General features: G+C 35.5%; 1 protein-coding gene and 1 long non-coding RNA gene across 3 annotated transcripts in view; one reads left to right on the top strand and one right to left on the bottom strand.

The window, feature by feature from the left end:
• Nucleotides 1–14,018, top strand: part of KITLG (KIT ligand) — an 87,839-nt gene extending 73,821 nt beyond the window's left edge. For both annotated transcript variants that reach the window (XM_050746571.1, XM_050746570.1), the window contains 3 exons: nucleotides 295–362; nucleotides 1,465–1,541; nucleotides 9,624–14,018. In XM_050746571.1, coding sequence (XP_050602528.1) covers nucleotides 295–362; nucleotides 1,465–1,504 — 108 coding nt within the window. In that variant the 3' untranslated portion in view covers nucleotides 1,505–1,541; nucleotides 9,624–14,018. The remainder of the gene's footprint in view (nucleotides 1–294; nucleotides 363–1,464; nucleotides 1,542–9,623) is intronic.
• Nucleotides 6,263–18,354, bottom strand: LOC126930000 (uncharacterized). The gene is made up of 3 exons (XR_007717417.1): nucleotides 18,222–18,354; nucleotides 17,296–17,341; nucleotides 6,263–6,360 (listed from the first exon to the last, which is right to left on the bottom strand). It is a non-coding gene; the product is annotated as an uncharacterized LOC126930000 (long non-coding RNA).
• Between the last annotated feature and the right edge of the window lie 1,551 nt (nucleotides 18,355–19,905).

Here is a 19,905-nt window from a genome sequence, read left to right as displayed (position 1 = left end):
AATTTAAAAATGTGCAAAAATCATTGTGATTCAGCTTCTTGAAATGTCTTTTGAATTTGATTAAATGTCAACTTCTTTCTTACTCTTTCTCCCCCAACATCCTAAAAATGTTGAGTTGATGGTACCGTGCAACTTTCATAATTTTTTATTACAAAAACATTTTGCATGCTACATGCTGAAAAAAACTGTTATTGGAGTTATTGACATAAAAGATAAAAGTGGAGTGCACTTACCTCTTAAATATTAGACCATTCATTGATCGTTTTACAGCATGTGTGTTTCTTTTTTTTCCAGAAGAGACAGCCAAGTCTTACAAGGGCAGTTGAAAATATACAAATTAATGAAGACGATAATGAGATAAGGTATTTTGTTTTGCTAAATGTGTGCCTAATCAAGCATGGCATTGCCATTTCACACGCTGTGTACATGCCCAGAATGTCTTTAAGAAGTCCTTAATTCATGACAGTAGCTCCTAACCAGTGAGTCCCAACTCTTTATCCATCTTTCTGATGTCTCACTCTCTCTTCAATGCTGCATCTCGATTTACCTGTAGAATACCTTCACATAATTGTTTTCATGACCCTTCTTAGGGTTTATAAAGGGGTTACCTCTGCTTTCGTATTTAAGTAAGGCAGCAGAATCTTCTCAGACTCCTAGTTGTGGAACTCTGGAGGCATATTTGCTCATGTTCTTTCTTTTCCACACTTTTATCAAAACATACTGATTCAGCTCTCAGAGCCTTTTCCTAAGCTTAGTTCTTTTGGTAGGAAGCATTATCATCACTGACATCTTTATGATCTCATGAGTTGCTGCCACTGATCTTTTCTTTTGCCCTTCTAAACTCAACCTTTAGTCACACTCTTCTGTAAACACTGGTTCATAGTGTGACTTCTTATTCGAAATATGTTCGTGATTTTCTCTTGTATATTTAATATATCTTTTATTTTACTCTGGCTTTCAGAGCCCTTAACTTTTCTCAGCATGCTCGTTGTTTTCTGTAAAGCCAAATGCAAAATTTGCTGTAAGATGACTTTCCGTTCTCTGTAGCTGGCTCTTGTTACTCTTTCACCTTACCCTATACTGCCCAGTGCTCATATGTTCCCTTACCTTTGATTATAATTTTCATTTGGTGTGTTGCATTCTCTCATGTCATGCCTATTGTATACACAGACACATATGAAATGCATATAGGCATGTTTGGTGTGTGTATATGCATATACAGAGAAAGAAATGTTTTAACTACTTTGAAAGACTACCTTAAGACAAATGAAGTCTTCCCTCTTCCCTATAGTAATAAGAAGGTAAGCTCCCCATTAAATTTTGCAATCTTCTACTACTGTATTTACAGAAAAGCTGCCTTTTACAATGCCCAGGTCATGGTGTACCTCAGAATCTCTGACTAAGAGCAAATAAGCATGATTTTTTTTATTTTTTTTAAATTTTTTATTTTTTATTGTTTTTCAGTATGTTGCAAGAGAAAGAGAGAGAGTTTCAAGAAGTGTAATTGTGGCTTGTATCAACACTGTTACTTTCGTATATTGGTAAGTTTTTTTTCTTTCCTTTTTTTTTCTTTTTTTCTTTTATTCTTTAAGTTCTAGGGTACATGTGCACAAAGTGCAGGTTTGTTACATATGTATACATGTGCCATGTTGGTGTGCTGCACCTATTAACTTGTCATTTACATTAGGTATATCTCCTAATGCTATCCCGCCCCCCTCCCCACCACGCCATGACAGGCCCCAGGGTGTGATGTTCCCCGCCCTGTGTCCAGGTGTTCTCATTGTTCAATTCCCACCTATGAGTAAGAACATGCAATGTTTGGTTTTCTGTCCTTGAGATAGTTTGCTCAGAATGATGGTTTCCAGCTTCATCCATGTTGCTATAAAGGACATGAACTCATCCTTTTTTACAGCTCCATATTATTCCATGGTGTATATTTGCCACATTTTCTTTAACCAGTGTATTATTGATGGACCTTTGGGTTGGTTCCAAGTCTTTGCTATTGTTAATAGTGCCACAGTAAACATATGTGTGCATGTGTCTTTATAGCAGCATGATTTATAATCCTTTGGGTATATACCCAGAAATGGAATGGCTGGGTCAAATGGTATTTCTAGTTCTAGATCCTTGAGAAATTGCCACACTGTCTCCCACAATGGTTGGACTAGTTTACAGTCCCACCAACAGTGTGAAAGTGTTCCTATTTCTCCACATCCTCTCCAGCACCTGTTGTTTCCTGACTTTTAATGATCACCGTTCTAACTGGTATGAGATGGTATCTCATTGTGGTTTTGATTTGCATTTCTCTGATGGCCAGTGATGATGAGCATTTTTTCATGTGTCTGTTGGTTGCATAAATATTTTCTTTTGAGAAGTGTCTGTTCATATCGTTTGCCCACTTTTTGATGGGGTTGTTTGATTTTTTTCTTGTAAATTTGTTTAAATTCTTTGTAGATTCTGGATATTAGCCCTTTGTCAGATGGGTAGATTGTAAACATTTTAATTCAAACTGAAGTATTTAGCAAGAACTATACAGCATATGAGATGCCAAAATTTATAAACAAACTTCATTAGTAAGTGGTCTATCAAGCAGATGTCAGCATGTTGGCTGAAGTTGTTACATAATTGAAATGTGCATATCTAATTCATTGTGTATTCTCCAGTTTTGAAAGGTAAGCAGTGTTTGTCCTGACTAGTGGATTCATCTTGTATGGGAGATGCACAAAAAAATTAACAGTCATATGTTTACTTGGACTGTTTTTGAGGCCAGAAAATTAATTAGACAAGGGGAATATAGCAAATTAGGACTAAAATTAAGTATTACTAATAGAATAAAGACATATGGAATCAATTTTATTTAGGTGTGACCACCATAACATGACGGTGTCCCATGTGTTAGATGCTGAAACAAGAGAAAACCAGAATGTTTCCCTGCCATTTTAAGGAAAAAGAGAAAACATCCAAATATCTTACAGTCAGGAGAGTAAGATTTTCAAGGTCAATTGCCACTTTCCACATGACTAGTAATAATTATGCATTATAATAGTTCAGAGCCCAGGATACACTGAGCATAAACGCATGGCAGACACATGCTGTGATTGTATGGGTCTGCGGAAGGATTGTGGGAGAAAGGAGAGTAAGATGTGGCTAGAAGTTACTAGTGATCATTATCTCCTGTCCTGTCTACTTTCTCTGCTCCCTTGCTGCAGATACTGTTGCAGGAAGACCCACGGCTGCCTTAACTTAATCAGTATTGATTCATGCTGTCCCTCACTTTTGCTTCTGCTAATTGGCTGTTATTTTTGTTACTGTCATGGAATCCTGAGTGCATTTACCACAGTGGCATGCGAATATTCTCTTCTCTTTCTAATTCCTCATTTCTTCTGTGCATTCCCTCATTGTCAAAGGATTATTTACTCCTCTTTATTACCTAGATAGTCTGTGGTGAGTTCCTTCTTTACCCTGCAAGTCACTGCCCTTCCAGCTTTAACCCCTGTCCCAGCTTCAGAGATTTATCTCTAGGCTGAATCTTCTTCAGTGGAGCTGAGTCATAAAGTATCTGGCCTCCTGTAATGAGCTTACTTTTATGGTTATACAACATTTTTTTAACAACTCAAGATAACATGATATAATTATGTTGCACATTTCTCTAACACTGTAATACTTTATTCTACATACTCTGTCACTTTTACCTTCAATCATACTCTTGATTAACATGTCCATACCATGAATAGCACCCTCTGTTTTCTGCTGCCCATTCCCACTTCTTTCTAGGCTCATTCTTCCTGTCAAATCATGTAAATGGATAGAACCTTTGCTTAACACTTTTTATTTTCTGGAGCAGTATTTCCCAAGCTGAAACGATGCTTTTTCCTAAAAATTCATTTTTTTGCCTTTGAACCGTAGGATGAGATTCACTGTTTTCTTTTTGGTTTTTTTTCCTTTTCTTCTTCTTCTTGACAGCCATTTCAGTTCTCTCAAGCAGCATTCACAAACCACACATTAAATGGTTAATTGAGTCTTAAATGCTCAAGTAATGTCCTCTGTTGTTTGGTTTGGGATTGCATTGCTGGGATCCTGTTTTGGCACACAGGTCTTTAATCATGTGGTTTTAATCATGACATTTGGGAGTGGATTAGGATATGGAAACCCAGGCCACTTGTTTAGGAGGAAAAAAGATGGTATTTTAAAGCAACCATAGTCAAACAACTTATGTATGTTTGAATACTCAGCATTCCAAGACAAGAGCTGGGTCTTTCTGTTTCTTGCTGTACCCTCAACACCTAACATGCTACCTGTGCACTGTTGGCTCTCTATAAATGTTTGTTGAATGAGAGACTGAGTGAGTGACTCAGCCCTAAATGAAAGTTTAAGCAAATGGCAAAGAAGATTGTTCTTCTGAAGTAGGATTTGTTTTTATCTTTTGTGTGAATGTGCGTGTTTAATTTATTGGCTTGGATTAATGAGACAGCAAGGTATGCATATGAAGAGGGAATATAATCACATAGGAAATTAATAAATTATTTTTCTTAAGGTATGAATTATTACTCATGTATAAAATGAATCACATTAGCCGGGTTAAAGAAGCCAGAATTATCCAGAAAAAAAAAAAAAAAAAAAAAAAAAAAAAACCCAGCTCACTTATTGAGTAGTCAATGGGAAATAGATCACAGAGTGAATGAAAACGTGACTCATTCTCCTTCATAAAGTGCCTTACTCATCATCTCTGCAAAGCTCTGCCAAGGCTCAGGTCACATACTACCAGCTACAAAAAGCTGACTTCCCAAATGAAAATAATCTCTATTTGTGGCCCTCTAAATAGATTTCATACGACCCTTGGTAGGACATCACAGTCACTTAAATGAACATTTTGTGCCCTTTTCAAAACCATAAGCTCTTAGGGGGCAGGATTTTTTTTTTTCTTAATTTAATTTTGGAGCCCTACTAAACAATGTCACTTATACTGTGCACATATAAATGATGAATAACTATTTGTTGAATAAGTTAATGGAAAGATGAATGAATATCTCAGAATTACAATAACATGAGAATAAAATTTATGAAGATAAAAACAGAAATAAACTTGTATGTGTGTATGAGTACATAAGAATTCAAATGCTGAGGGAAAAGTAGGGAAAGAGGGAGAAAAGGGCCAGTTCATCATCAAGAATCTGAAAACCCCAAAGTAAAAATGAGTGTATATCATTTGTAATCATCTATTGACTACCCATTATATGAAGTAAACCCTTACATTTGGCCTCATACTAACAGAGATGGAAAACCCTCCAAGGAACTCTTAAGTCTAGTTCCTAGATAGGTGTGTAGTAGAGGGAAAGTCTGGGAGACCGAACTATGATGTGGTAGGAGAGAAAATCTTCTAAAAAATAAGAATAACCGTAGTAAAAAATACCAAGATAGAAATAAAATGCGGAGTTGCAATTATACGTTTAAAAATATATATAATTTGAATTATAATCATTTTCTTGGTTAGCAGGGAAGGGGAAAATACAAGGAATGACTCAGGTTTATGGCAAGGATTTCTCTCTGAAATGGAAGTTTCACCAACTAAAACAAATTAAATCAAGACAAATATTGGAACACTAGAATAGAGAACATATGGGCTAGTTCTCGGGAAATGAAAAGAAGGAGGGTTTAATATCTTAAATACAAGGAACAAACGTGGAAGGAATGTATTGAACTAGAAACAACAACAAAGAAAGTTGCACCTAGGAAAAAATATGCCAAGAGTGGTGGCTCATGCCTTTTATCCCAGTACCTCGGGGGCTGAGGTGGGAGGATCACTTGAGCCCAGGAGTTTGAGACAAGCCTAGGTAACATAGGAAGACCCCATCTCTACAAATAATTGAAAAATTGGGTGGGCATGGTGAGACACCTGTGGTCTCAGCTACTCAGGAGGTTGAGGCAGGAGGATTGCCTAAGCCCGAGAGTTTGAGGCTGTAGTAAGCCATGATCAAATCACAGCATTCCAACCTGGGTGATGGAGCAAGGCCTGGTCTCAAAATCTAAAAATAAAAAATTAACTGAAGTTGTGTTTATTTGACACTATGCATGAGAATAGCTATGTGAAAAGTTAAAAATTTACTTGGTCACATAGGTTATGCCAAGTATCCATAGTAGCATCCTACAAAAACCTTTTTCATATTGTGTTGTGTAGAGCAAAGATTAAGATAAATAAATAAAACAGATACATTCCATTAAAAGCTTTATTTAGGTTAATACATTACAGGAAACTTTTGCTCTTTACTCTTCCCACAAATGTGATTCCAACAACCTCTAGTAGGTGCATTGATGGATGCAAAGCTTAATATAACTTTGTTGTGTCCTCAGATTGTTTATAGCCTACAAAAGGAAATCAGACATATACATAATACTCTGCATATGGTCCTACAAGTTGTGAATTCAACACAGTTCTAGATACTGGCATGGATGACATCTTAGAATTGAGCACACCCAAATACAATGACCTATTTTTGAAAGGAGAGAGAAATCACTAACAATAGGAGAAAAGCTTCACTTTGTAAGTGATGGAGGTAGCATCTATACAGAGCACACAGCGTAAACTAAGTCAGGAAAGTCCCAAAGTAGAAACTATGTTCAAGGGTCAGTTTGGACAGTTGGATTCCAGTGGAAGTCACATATAAAGAGTTAACATGCTGAGAAGAAAGGGTGAGCATCAGTTTGAGAAAGGGTTTGAATTCCAGGAATGGAGCTTAAGATATAAGCTTGTGTCACATAAGGAGCTATTGGGATAAAATGCTGTAAGAAAGATGTGGGTGACAATCAAAGCAGAGATGTGGGAAAACTAATTCGGTGTTGGTATGGCAAGATGTATGGGAATGGTTAACTAGAGAAATGGAGTCCACTTACCAGGCCAGTCTTCAAATAAGATGTGAGAGAGAATGACAACAGAATTAGCATCAGGGCCAGGAAATAAGAAAGCATAGACCATTTGAAGACATTGCAGTAAAAGAATCAACAAATCCTAGTTACTAATGGGATGTGAGATTTGTCATTACAGGCAGAACTCAAGAATGATTTGGAGACTATGGGACGTACCAGAGTGTGTCCCACTCTGTTATTAACAGGAAATGTGAAATCAGGTGAAGAAGCTGTTGGTAAATATTATTGAAACTGACCAGTGGCCGAATATGTTAGACTGGAACTTCAGATAACAGTCAGGCCTGGAAAGAATAGATTTGCAATTTGAGAGTTATCTGCAAAGAATTTTATTTGAGACCTTGAAAGAAAAATTCGTCACAGAAATGGCCTAGTGTAGTTGATAGTAAATAGCATGGGTTTGATTGTGGAGAGGTTCACCAAAGAAATACAAACAAAATTTCCTGTATATCTGAGCTAAGGGGGAAGAAAATAAATCTTAGAATTGGAATAAAGGACAATTTCAAGTCAAGCTTGGAAATTTAGGCCTCAAGGCTTGGGAATGGTTGGTTACCAAATGGCAAGATCTGTGATTCTTTGCCAGATATTTCCTAAGACTTTTCCAAAGCTTTGGAAGTTTGGTTTCTGTAGATAGATTGTAAAGCAGATGATTAGAAGGGATTAGACTTGGGTTCAAGCCTTGACTCTTTGGTATACGTATAATACTAGATGAGTTTATATCAGTTACCAGTTCATGTCTTTTAAACCTTGGTTTTTCATGTGTAATGAGGGTTAATGATAAATTTTCTCTTCTTATTTCACAAGGGTTCTTGCAAGACCCAGGTTGTCATTATAAACATTTGTAGTTTTGTTCTATGGGAAAACAGGTGTCAGTCTTTAAGTTTATTTTCTTTGCTAAGTGACCCAAGGACAAAATCAAAAATAGATTTCCAATCTTCTCTACATATAATTATCTTGCTCTCGCTCTTTTTTTTTTTTTTTTTTTTTTTTTTTTTTGAGAGAGAGAGAGAGTCTTGCTCTGTAGCCCAGGCTGGAGTGCAGTGGTGTGATCTCAGCTCACTGCAACCTCCGCCTCCTGGGTTGAAAGGGGTTTTTGTGCCTCAGCCCCCCCGAGTACCTGGGACTACAGGTGTGCACTACCACACCCAGCTAATTTTTGTATTTTTAGTAGAGACAGGGTTTCACCATGTTGGCCAGGCTGGGCTCAAACTCCTGACTTCAGGTGATCTGCCTACCTCAGCCTCCCAAAGTGCTGGGATTACAGGCGTGAGTCACCATGCCCGTCCTACATTTAATTCTCTACATTCAGCTTTGTGTTTCAAATTATTTATACCTTTTAAAAATACATTCTTTTGCTTTTTGTGATTCCCTTTTGCTTTCTAACCATGCTTTTAAAATATTTTCTATATATTTTGGATTTCTGAAGTTTTATCTTAGTTTCTGTTAATTTTTGTTCTAGATTTAATTCTGATTTCCTAAATACAGGTTGTCTAGCTTCTAGAGTTCTCTGTTTGTTAAATTGTTGTATAAGACAGTTTTTAATATATTACAGTTAGGCAGACTGGGAAAACATTGCAATTCTTATTACTCACACTATGGAATTTTATGGCTAATCTGTGTAATGATCTCAATACTTTAAAAACAGTGATCTGTGATGCTGGGTTGATAAACAAGGACAAAAGTAGTGAAAGAGATTGAGCAGAGAAGATGAGAAATGCAAAACACATTTATTTAGAGACTGTGATTGAAGATGGGATGATGATACCATCTAAATATATTTTTTTAAGTAGAGAAGAAATACAAATACTTTACTGGAAAGTTGAAACATCTGAAACCTAGTAGATTAACACAAGTACTGAAGAACTAAAACAAAATATGGCTTTCATGCTTCAACAAGTACAATAAGCCACACTGAGGCCAAATGACCTTCCACAGAAGCTTTGTGGGATGTGGTGCCAAGATTTCAGTCTTTCTTTTTTTGGCTGGAAGTGTTGGATGAAGTCTTTCTGCTGCTGTTTCCTCAGCTGGGAGAAATGATTGCTAGAACCTAACTAGATAGTCAAGATACTAGAGTGGCTCAGTGGCCATGTGAGGCTATTACTTGTTGGTGGCCACTGACCAGCTTCTCCACCTGTCCTAGGGATCTCTTTCATGCTACTCCATCTATCTCCACTTCTCTGGTCTCTACTCTCCAGACACTTCTTTGTTCATCAATCCTTCTCCCTTCACCCCCATCTACTACCTTTTATAGTCTTGCTGGAGAAATTCAAAGCTAACTAGGTTGATAATTGTATTACCACAAACTGAGATCATTGGTAGAATGTCAAGAGGTATGAAAGTTACAGAGTGAAATATTTATTGAGTATCTGTTAAGTGCCAGGCATTGTTATAAGGGTGGAGGTACAGCGTTAAAAGAGATGGAGAAGCTCCCTGCCCTCATGGAGCTTACATTTTAATGGGAGGACATAGATAATAAACAATAAGTAAGATTGTTCATATAATGTGTTACCAGGGAGATCATAGAAAGTGACTGATCACTGCATCTAAGAAAACATTTATCAAGTTCTTTTATGCTATGTAAGTGAAGCATACATTGTAAATCTGTTACTCATTCTGTGGTCATACATGATTTCAGCTACTGAGATTTTTAAAAAGGCAGAAGGCAGATACACCATAATCTCTCTTTTTGTTTCCTTCCTTTCTAGGCTGGTAACAGTTCATGTTTGCTTCATAAATGAAGCAGCTTTAAACAAATTCATATTCTGTCTGGAGTGACAGACCACATCTTTATCTGTTCTTGCTACCCATGACTTTATATGGATGATTCAGAAATTGGAACAGAATGTTTTACTGTGAAACTGGCACTGAATTAATCATCTATAAAGAAGAACTTGCATGGAGCAGGACTCTATTTTAAGGACCTGCAGGACTTGGGTCTCATTTAGAACTTGCAGCTGATGTTGGAAGAGAAAGCACGTGTCTCAGACTGCATGCACCATTTGCATGGCTCCAGAAATGTCTAAATGCTGACAAAACACCTAGCTTTATTCTTCAGATACAAACTGCAGCCTGTAGTCATCCTGGTCTTCGCAAGTAGATTTCAGCTTAGATAGTAGGGGTAACAATTTTTCTCAAAGGGATCTAGAAAAAAATGTTTAAAACTCACTAGTGTCAGCCACTGTACAGTGTGGAAAGCAGTGGGAACTGTGATTGGAGTTGGCAGCATGTCAGCTTTTATAGTTACTGATTAGTGATATGGGTCTGATTTTGATCTCTTCCTGATGTAAACCATGCTCACCCATATCCCACTAAACAAATGCAAATGGTTGCCTGGTTCCATTTATGCAAAGGAGCCAGTACTGAATTATGCCTTGGCAAAGGGGAGACTCTCCGAAAGTCATCGCAGGAAGAAGTTAAGAACACTGAACATCAGAATAGTCTGCTGAGGAGGACATCGGCATCCTGGGAAAGTCTGCCTTTTCCCTTGACCACTATGAGATGTATAAATCGTGTTTGCAAAATATGTTATGATGTGTTTATACTCTAAAACTATTACAGAGCTATGTAAAGGACTTAGGAGAAAATGCTGAATGTAAGATGGTCCCATTTCAATTTTCACTATGGGAGAGAATAAAAATAAATTATGACATTTAGTATCTAACATTAGAAAACCAAGCCCACATGCTAATATGGGTGTTGAAAACTAGGTTACTTGGAATGCAAGGAATCAGGAAACTTTAGTTATTTATAGTATAATCACCATTATCAGTTTAAAGGATCCATTTATTTAAAATCAGGCACTCTATATTCATTAAGCTTTTTGAATTAAAAATAAAAAGAAAGCTTTATGTAGTTATGCATGTCAGTTTGCTATTTAAAATGTGTGACAGTGTTTGTCATATTAAGAGTGAATTTGGCAGGAATTCCCAAGATGGACATTGTGCTTTTAAACTAGAACTTGTAAGACATTATGTGAATATCCCTAGCCAGTTTTTTTAATAATCAAGAAAACGTCCGAGTAAAGTTAAAGAATGATTTCTTACGGTTTATTTTGATGAAACTTCTTTTAACACGTCTTGAATGTACACATAAAGGAATCCAAAGCTTTCCATTCTAACTGAATCTTTGTGATAACATTATTGCCATGTTCTACAACCATAAGATGACAGTTTTCAATGTAGTGACACAAAAGGGCATGAAAACTAACTGCTAGCTTTCCTTTCATTTCAAAAGTCCAAGAATTTCTAGTATATTTAGATTTTAGCTTCTGTTCAAAGCTAATCCAGATGCAACTCCAGTAAGTGGCCTTTGCTCTTTTTTGTACCAAAGAGCCCAGATGATTCTTACAGTCCCTTTCTTCTCTAACATGCTGTGGTTCCTTAAATATGAGTAATTTCTCTAAGATGTAACCCAGGTGCTTTGAGAAGCTGCATTAAGGTGTTCAGGCCCTCAGATATCCCATGGTACACTTGATTAGTAATAAAACCAGAGATCAGTTTAATTGCTGATAGGTCCTGTCTCGGTGTGTGGCATTGATTGTTTTCAGGAAAATAGATAGAGATTAATATGTTATGTGTGTATTTCGTGTATAGATTGAGAAGATAGATACTTCTCAATCTAGTAGTTTGATTTATTTAACCAGTGGTTTCAGTTTGCTTGAGCATATGAAAATGCTGCTTAATGTGCTTAAGAGTATAATAAATGTACTTTTGTCCTCAAACCTAGTAGCTGGATTTTAACACTCATGGACATGGTCTTAATCAATGGAGTTAAATAAACAAATTCAGCAAGTTATTAAATCTGACATGGTAGGAGAGGGGAGATGTGTCCTGCTTATTAAATGTATTGGTCCATTGAAAGTTACATGGATTGCCAATTTTTAAAACACTAAAGTTGAATAAAATGCATGAACAATAGAAAAATGCTGAACGTTATTTTGAATGCTAGCTGCTTGGACATTAACTGTGTCATTTCTGCTTTGAGATAAAAATATATATTTATCTTTGCTTATTTTATCCCAGATGTGTTCTGAATATCCTTCTTCATAAATCATGGAAAACTCACTGCTGACATAGTAAACCATGAAATCGCCTTTTCAGTTGGTGCCATGTATCTGATAGTTCCATCTTACAAGGTTTCAAAATTACCTTTTAAAATGATCTCAGAAGTCTGCAGATTCTCAATGATACTGAAAGCTTCGCACCTCTTTGGTAGAAACCAAGTCTATTTAAAAAACGGCTTTATGATAAATGGTGCCTCCTGAGTGATAATGAAGTGTTGCTGGATATTGTGTTGTAATTTAATACGCTTACCACACTGCCACCCTTTAATGAGTCAGAGACAAATTGATTTTTCTTCAATACAATAATAGAACAAGTAGCCTATTCTCTTAAAAAGTATGTGAAAAAATGAAAATTATGAAAAGTTATGCATACCTAATGAATTATTGGTTTTAGTAAGAAATAAATACATTTCATTGAACTTTAAAGTACTTTGGAGAAACTTTGGGTCCCGTTTTGCTACTCTAATTCAACTGAAGTTATAAATAAAGAGAAAAATTCATTCAGAAATCATGGATATTTAAAAATGTTTTACTGCAGCCAAGTTTTCATTTCAAAATGTAATTCCAGTTTGGAGCTTTTAGGCATTCTGTATATTTAAAAAGTATATTCTTCAAAAATGCATTTTGGCCTGGTGGGATGGATGTTGCAAAAGATCATCCAGAGCCTCCAGTGTGTCATTAACTGATACGGTAAATCACCTCTCCTCTTTGGATCTCAATTTTTTATTTATCTATATGGTAAACTCAGAGATCACTCCTTAGGGGTGAGTCCTATTGCAATATGACTGACAAAGAAGATAAAATAGCATTGAAACTAACCTATAGAAAATATCCAATTCTGGACTCTGTGAATAAGTATCTTGACTATAAAAAGTCATTTCTTGTTTCTAATGTAAATAGTGTCCATTAGTAAAAGTGAAATTCAGTCTCAAGTAGGGTGAATTGGATCACCATTTACACAAGAGATGGCTTTTTCCTTTGCTTAAATAAACATTTTGGATCACCTCCAAAGAATGAAAACCAGTAGTACATTTTAGTCATATTAGTCAGGATGAGAAACTGTAAGATGTGTGTAACATTTGGAAATGCACCAAAGTGAGCGTTTAAATCTTTTCATTTTATTGAAAACTAAGAGCAGAAAATGTAAAATGCTCATGAAGTTTTTGAATGCCAAAAGATATTTTAGAACCAATTTATAACGGAGTAATTCATTAATTACACTTTAAAATTGGAAAGTGGGATAAGAATTCTAAAGTAAACCAGCTTATCTTTGAAACAATATTATTTTGAAATTGGCTTTAAAATAAAACCATTCAGGTTGAAATTCTAATTAGTTCATTTGTGGAATTTGATCACACAATTCATAGTGTTGCTGCTTTCCATTAACTAGTCTTGAAATGCCTTTGTTTGTAAAAATAAAATAATGGTACTTTCATTTTATAACAAGGTGTTTTTTTAAAGAAATAATCCATGCTAAAATGGATATTCGTGATCCTGAAATGTTTACTAAGCATTGTAAATTTATTTATAACTGCCATCTCCAACTACATCCTTATGATGTTTTTAACAATAAAATTAAAACAATCGTTTAAACTAAAAACCACACCGTTTTCCAGTACTTGATCTCTGAGCTACAAGACTCGCTAAATATAATTTTCCAATCAAAATATTTTATTCTCCTATATTCTAAGGATTAATATGTGATTATAGTGTCCACTTGCCACCATTTTTTTAATCAATGGACTTGAAAAGTATTAATTTAGATGGATGCACAGATATACCCTTAGTTCAGTCATAGATTGGAGTTTGCATATAATAATGTAAATGTATGTCAACACTATTCTAAATAGTTTTATTATGACTGAAATTTAATTAAATAAAAAAGATTGTAAAATGTGATGTGGATGTGTATATAGTGTATGTGTACTTTTTAAAATAGGTGTATGTCCCGACCCTTTTTTATACAGGTTTGAATTTAAATTTACATTATATATACATATACTTTATTGTTCTAAATAAAGAATTTTATGCACTCTCATAAATTTGCCCTGTCATTTTATATCTTAAGTTTATCACATATGTTTACAACATGATTGAGCATTTATTAAACTACAGTCAAAATTTTCTATGGAAACTTTTGTCATTAATCTAGCTTTTGTTGAAATATGGACACAAGGAGATATGAAATCATTTAAATTCAATAAATATTTATTGATTACTAAGATAAGTAATCAAGGAAAATAAAAAATGAATTAACACGATGTTTGCTTTCAAGAGGTTTATAACTTTGTTGGGGAAAAGAAATGCAATAGATATATAGAAAAACACTATAATAGATATAGCTTAGGGCATGCAGGAAGGAAAAATGGATACAGAATGAGGAGGACTGTGGAGGAGCTGATGTTTGGACTAGTACTTAGAAGGATGAGACAAATTTTTATAGTGAGAATTATGCCCAGTCAGAGCAGCATTTTCCATAGAAAGAAGTTATAAAATTTCTAATATTATTTTATCAAATCAAACAGGTATGTCCTTAACACACACCATATAAAAAGACATATGCAGAGATAAGACCAGAGCCTTCAGTGTAACAACAGGGAGTGCAGACACTATTCTTAGGGTCCCTGAGAAGCCTAGACTCCTTTGCTTTTTTCTGAGAAGAGGAATGACAAGATCAAAACCCACTACAGCTTCTGTGATTTAGGCAGTAGATAATCATCCTGCTTAACCACTGCATGCTATTTGACTCTCAAGCACATACCCCTGCTATATGACACCACACTTATCACCCACCATTTCTTTTCAGAATTTGCTGATTCTCTCTCCTCTGTTTACATTTTATATTGCCAGCTTCGACCAATATATGACTAGATGATTAGAATAGCCTCCTAACTGATCACATGATTCTACTTTCACCCGTTTTCAACCAGTTCATCACATTATAGTGAATAATAGGGAGACATCTGGTTGGGGTGTGTGTGTGTGTGTGTGTGTGTGTGTGTGTGTGTGTGTGTATGTGTGTGTTTCTGGCTAAAACACTTCGATGGCTTCTCACTATTTTTGAGATAAAACCCAAACTCTTCAACACGGCCTGCAAGGCTCAACTTGAGCCACCTCATCTTTTTTTTTTTTTTTTTTTTTTTTTTTTTTTTTTTTTTTGATTGCTCGTTGTTGTCTTTAATCCATAAACAACATGAAGGTTGGGTCCATAAATACTGATATAATTGCAGTCCTCAAATGTAGTGCAAATGATAATTAGTGGAATTGAAACAAAATGTGATCTAAATGGCTATCACCTACTGCACTGAGAAGTTATTTTTTAAGATTATTATTATGGACAATTTTTTCTTTTTTTTTTTTTTTTTTTTTTTTTTTTGAGACGGAGTCTCGCTCTGCCGCCCAGGCTGGAGTACAGTGGCCGGATCTCGGCTCACTGCAAGCTCCGCCTCCCGGGTTCACGCCATTCTCCTGCCTCAGCCTCCCGAGTAGCTGGGACTACAGGCGCCCGCCACCTCGCCCGGCTAGTTTTTTGTATTTTTTAGTAGAGACGGGGTTTCACCGTGTTAGCCAGGATGGTCTCGATCTCCTGACCTCGTGATCCACCCGTCTCGGCCTCCCAAAGTGCTGGGATTACAGGCTTGAGCCACCGCGCCTGGCCTATTATGGACAATTATAGACAATTTGAAATACATGCAAAAGTCGGCAAGATAGTCTAATAAATTCATATAACCATAACCCTACTTCAACCTTACTCAACTCCTAAATAATCTTGTTTTATCTAAACTCCCTATCCACTCCCTGTTTCATATCATTTTCAGGAAAGTACTTAAATGTATTTGATCTGGAAATATTTCTATGTATATCTCTAATTGTTAACTTTTAGAAAGCATAACCCTGGTACCCTTTTATACCTAAGAAAAGTTATTAATAATTTCTTAATATCAAAGAGCCAACAAGTATTTATATTTTAACTTTCTCATACTGTACACTGCAGTATTGCACTAGAGTAGGGTATAACATACAGTTAAAAGTCCCCCTTGAACATTAAAGTTAGTTTCCCTGGAGATAAACACTGCTAATTATTCCTCATTAACTTCTGGAATTCTTTGGCATGTACAAACTATGTATGTATCTATATGCAATACTAGTCTCTAACCTTATCTCTCATTTATTAGGAGAACGTGGAACACTACATTAGCCTAGATAAATCTTTACCCACTGCACCCTAATAACCAGGAAATTATAGATAGGCATTATGATTGTAATATAATGTGTGCCCTTTGGAATTTCAGTACTCAGCAAAATCTAACATACTATCAGAACTTTTTTTTAAATTGCCTAACTCAAAATTAAAATGAAGCTCTCTTTCAAGGACATATCAGCCTCAGAAGCACTCTCAATTGGTGGCTCTGTTCCTCCTACAGGTGTTACTGGATCTGGAGGTGGGTTCCCTGCTCCTCGTTGCAGCTTCTGGGTCATTCTTTTCTCATCCTTAGACCCTTGTAGATTAGAATCTCCTGCTATCATATTATATACCCACTGCCACTCATTTTTGCTTTCATGTAGTAACTCCCAGGTTTTTACACCTGGTTTCTTGATGGGTTTAGCACCTGGATGGATCATTGTCACTGGATTCATTTGTATAATACTATTCTTTTAATTATTGAGGATTATAATATAACCATAAATGGGCCTTTAAACATCCTGCACTTTCAGGTTATTGAACTTCTGTCCTCCTGGGAAACGTGCCTTCAACACTATTCTAACCGATCAGTCTCATGGTCTTCCTATACACCTTGTTGTTGCCATTGACTGCATCCCATTTTTATATCAACTGCATTCATTCCATCTCTGAGCACGACTTTGTATCTTTCCAGTTTACTCCCTCATATACCCCAATCCTAACCATCCTTTAACTCACTGGACCTGTCAACCTATTGGTTCTACCACTTTTTTTTTTTTTACTACTGTCAACCTCAGATGCCCTGTCTTCTCTTCCTAGGTAGTTATTAAAATCTGTGGTCCAGCATTATCATTGTCCTCCTGCATACACCTTCTTCACCGTTGGTCCCTCTCACTTTCTAATATTTGTTTGGTAAACCACAGCCTGGCTCACATCCGATTCTCTACTCACCCTTTGTCTATACTTTTATGGCTAACATGGCTAGAGCACAATGCACCTTCAGGTCTACTGGTCTCTCTGTAAATTCCTTCCCATGAACTTCAAGCAGGCACTATATTTCCCTAGACCATTTGCTTTTTCTATTCTCAAAACAGACTATTTAATACATTATTTTCTCTTCCAAAACACTCACCTTGTTCCCCATTCTCACTCTTAGCTTATCTTGACTGCTACAGCACCTTGAATATTGAAGAAAAAAAAAAAAAAAATAACTTTCAAAGACTCCTAGAAGCTAGAGGCTGATTTTCTGAAGCTTACATTTCAAAAACTCTAACCTATCCAGGTTATTTATAACTTCCAGGAGGGGGCCTAGGAATGTGTTCACATCGTGATATGTTTTTGTAAAATTTGCAGCGACTTTCATTTATCAGTGGCTGTTCTGGTGTGGGAATGGCTTTCAGCAACACTTCTACTAATCATGGCACCAGCTCACCAGGGCATCATGACCCAAAGGTGTGTGGCCAGAGGCTGTATCATGATGTGAACATGTCCTATAGACCTGGCACCAAAAGTATGTGCGTAATGGAGGAGAAACAAGGTTTGAAATGAATGGACCCAGCAGCCCACTGTGGAAAATTCTCACAATCATAACAGTCCCCTGATGGGTGAAATTCTAAGTAGGAACTCAGCTTTTATTAGTGCTTGACCAAAACGGAAATTTTCTCCTGTCAGGAAAATAGTAGAGTATACAATTATAAACAACCCATAAAAAGCCTTTTTTTGGTTGTTAATAATGAAGAAACACAATAGAATTTAACAAAACTGCTGTAGTTATAAAGCTAGAAAATATGTATGTCAGGTCACATGTTTTATGCTCCTAAAAGTACATTGGAAGCATAAAACATGTGACCTCACATACATATTTTGACAAATGCATAATATCATATATCCTCCATTATATTATCATACATAATTATTTAAATACCCTTTTAAAAAATCCCTTGTTCTTCATGTATTCAGTGATTCTCCCCTCTCCCTGAATTTCAATGAACCACTGATGTTTTAACTGTCTTTTACCTTTTACAGAATGTCACATAATTAAAATCCTACAGTACGAACCTTTTCAGGCTGGCTTCTGTCATTTAACAACATGCATTTAAGATTCATCGATGTAGTTTGTGCCTTGATAGCTCATTTCTTTTTGTCAATGAATAATGTTTCATTGTAAGGATGTATCACAGTTTGTTTGTCAATTCACCTAAAAGAAAAAGACATCTTGGTTGCTTTCACTTTTTGACAATTATTAGTAAAGCTACTGTAAACATTAGTGTGCAACCTTTTGTGTGAACATGTTTTCAATTCCTTTTGATAATTCCTAGAAGCACCATTGCCAGATTATATGGTAAGACTATGTTTAGATTTATAAGAAATTACCAAACTGTCTTCCCAAGTGGCTTTGCTATTTTGCATTTCCAGTAGCTATAAGTGAGAGTTCCCACTGTCCTTCATCTTGGCTAGCAATTGCTATTGTCAGTTTTTTGGATTTTAGCCATTCTAATAGGAGGGTAATGTTATATCATTATTGTTTCAATTTGCAAGTCCCTAATGACAAATGATGTTGAGCATCTTTTCATATGCTTATTTGCCATCTGTGTATCCTGTTTGATGAGATTTCTGTCCAAATCTTTTGTCCATTTTTAAATAGGGTTGTTCTTTTACTTATTGTTGGTTTTAAGAGTTCTTTGTATATTTTTATACAAGTTCATTGGTAGGTATGTGTTTTGCACATATTTTATTCCAGTCCATGGTTTGTCTTTTCATTCTCCTGTTTTTCACAGACCAGCTGCAAGCATTTTTTTAAAACGTTTAAGAACAGAGTGTATATCTTGATTGATTTATTCCCTAATCTCACAGAGAAAAAGCAGTCTCCACCCTACCTGAAGTTGATTACTTTGATATTTTGCACCTATCATATTTTCTTTGCAAGTTTCTCTTTTTGATGGAGTATTTTAAATACATGCAAACTTCGATCTCTCAGAGTTTTCATGTAGCGAAATGTTCTTTCATTATAAGACCTTGCAACATAATTAACAATGTTCTAATTACTTCTAAAATATCTTTTAATCTTCATTTCTTATTTTTTTAGAGACAGAGTTTCATTGTCACCTAGACGAGAACTATATTTTTAAAGACTTAAAAGGCTCCAACACATGAGAAGTAAAAGGTTGGTGGAATTCATGTACATTTAACTCCAATTTTAAAAGTTGCTTTAAAATGTTTTATAAAAACAAATATGAAATTATGAGCTCCTGATTCAAACATATGAAATGAGTGCAAAGGATCTCTTTCTGACATCTTTGTATTTATTTTGCTAAAGAACTGAGAGAATATTTAAATACAAAATAAACTGATATGAAACAAAAATCAATATAAATAATTGAGAAAATAAATTTAAATTATTCTAACTTTGAGAAGCAAACTGTAACAAAAAGTATCACATCAAAAGCAGTAATTTGTTAACAGGGAAAGATAACTTTCCAATAGTAGTTATGAATAAGCCCTTTGATTGCTTTACAATCAAATTAATAAAGAAAGTGGGTCACTGGAACACAATGGCAAATGATTTTAAGTTTTTGCTGATTTAATATAAAATACTACATTGATGAAAATAACTTAAAACACAATACATCTTCACAACAGGGGTATCAGACATAAACAGGTTAATGAATGTCATCAATTTTTAAAATATTTAAAATTAACCGCAGCAAAAGAAAAATGTAAAATGTCCTCAAATCTTACAGAG

The sequence above is a fragment of the Macaca thibetana genome, chromosome 11 (genome assembly GCF_024542745.1).
Source record: "Macaca thibetana thibetana isolate TM-01 chromosome 11, ASM2454274v1, whole genome shotgun sequence".
Classification (NCBI taxonomy): Eukaryota; Metazoa; Chordata; class Mammalia; order Primates; family Cercopithecidae; genus Macaca; species Macaca thibetana.
The sequence above is the reverse complement of the archived record's forward strand: the minus strand, read 5'-3'. Positions and strand labels throughout refer to the sequence as shown.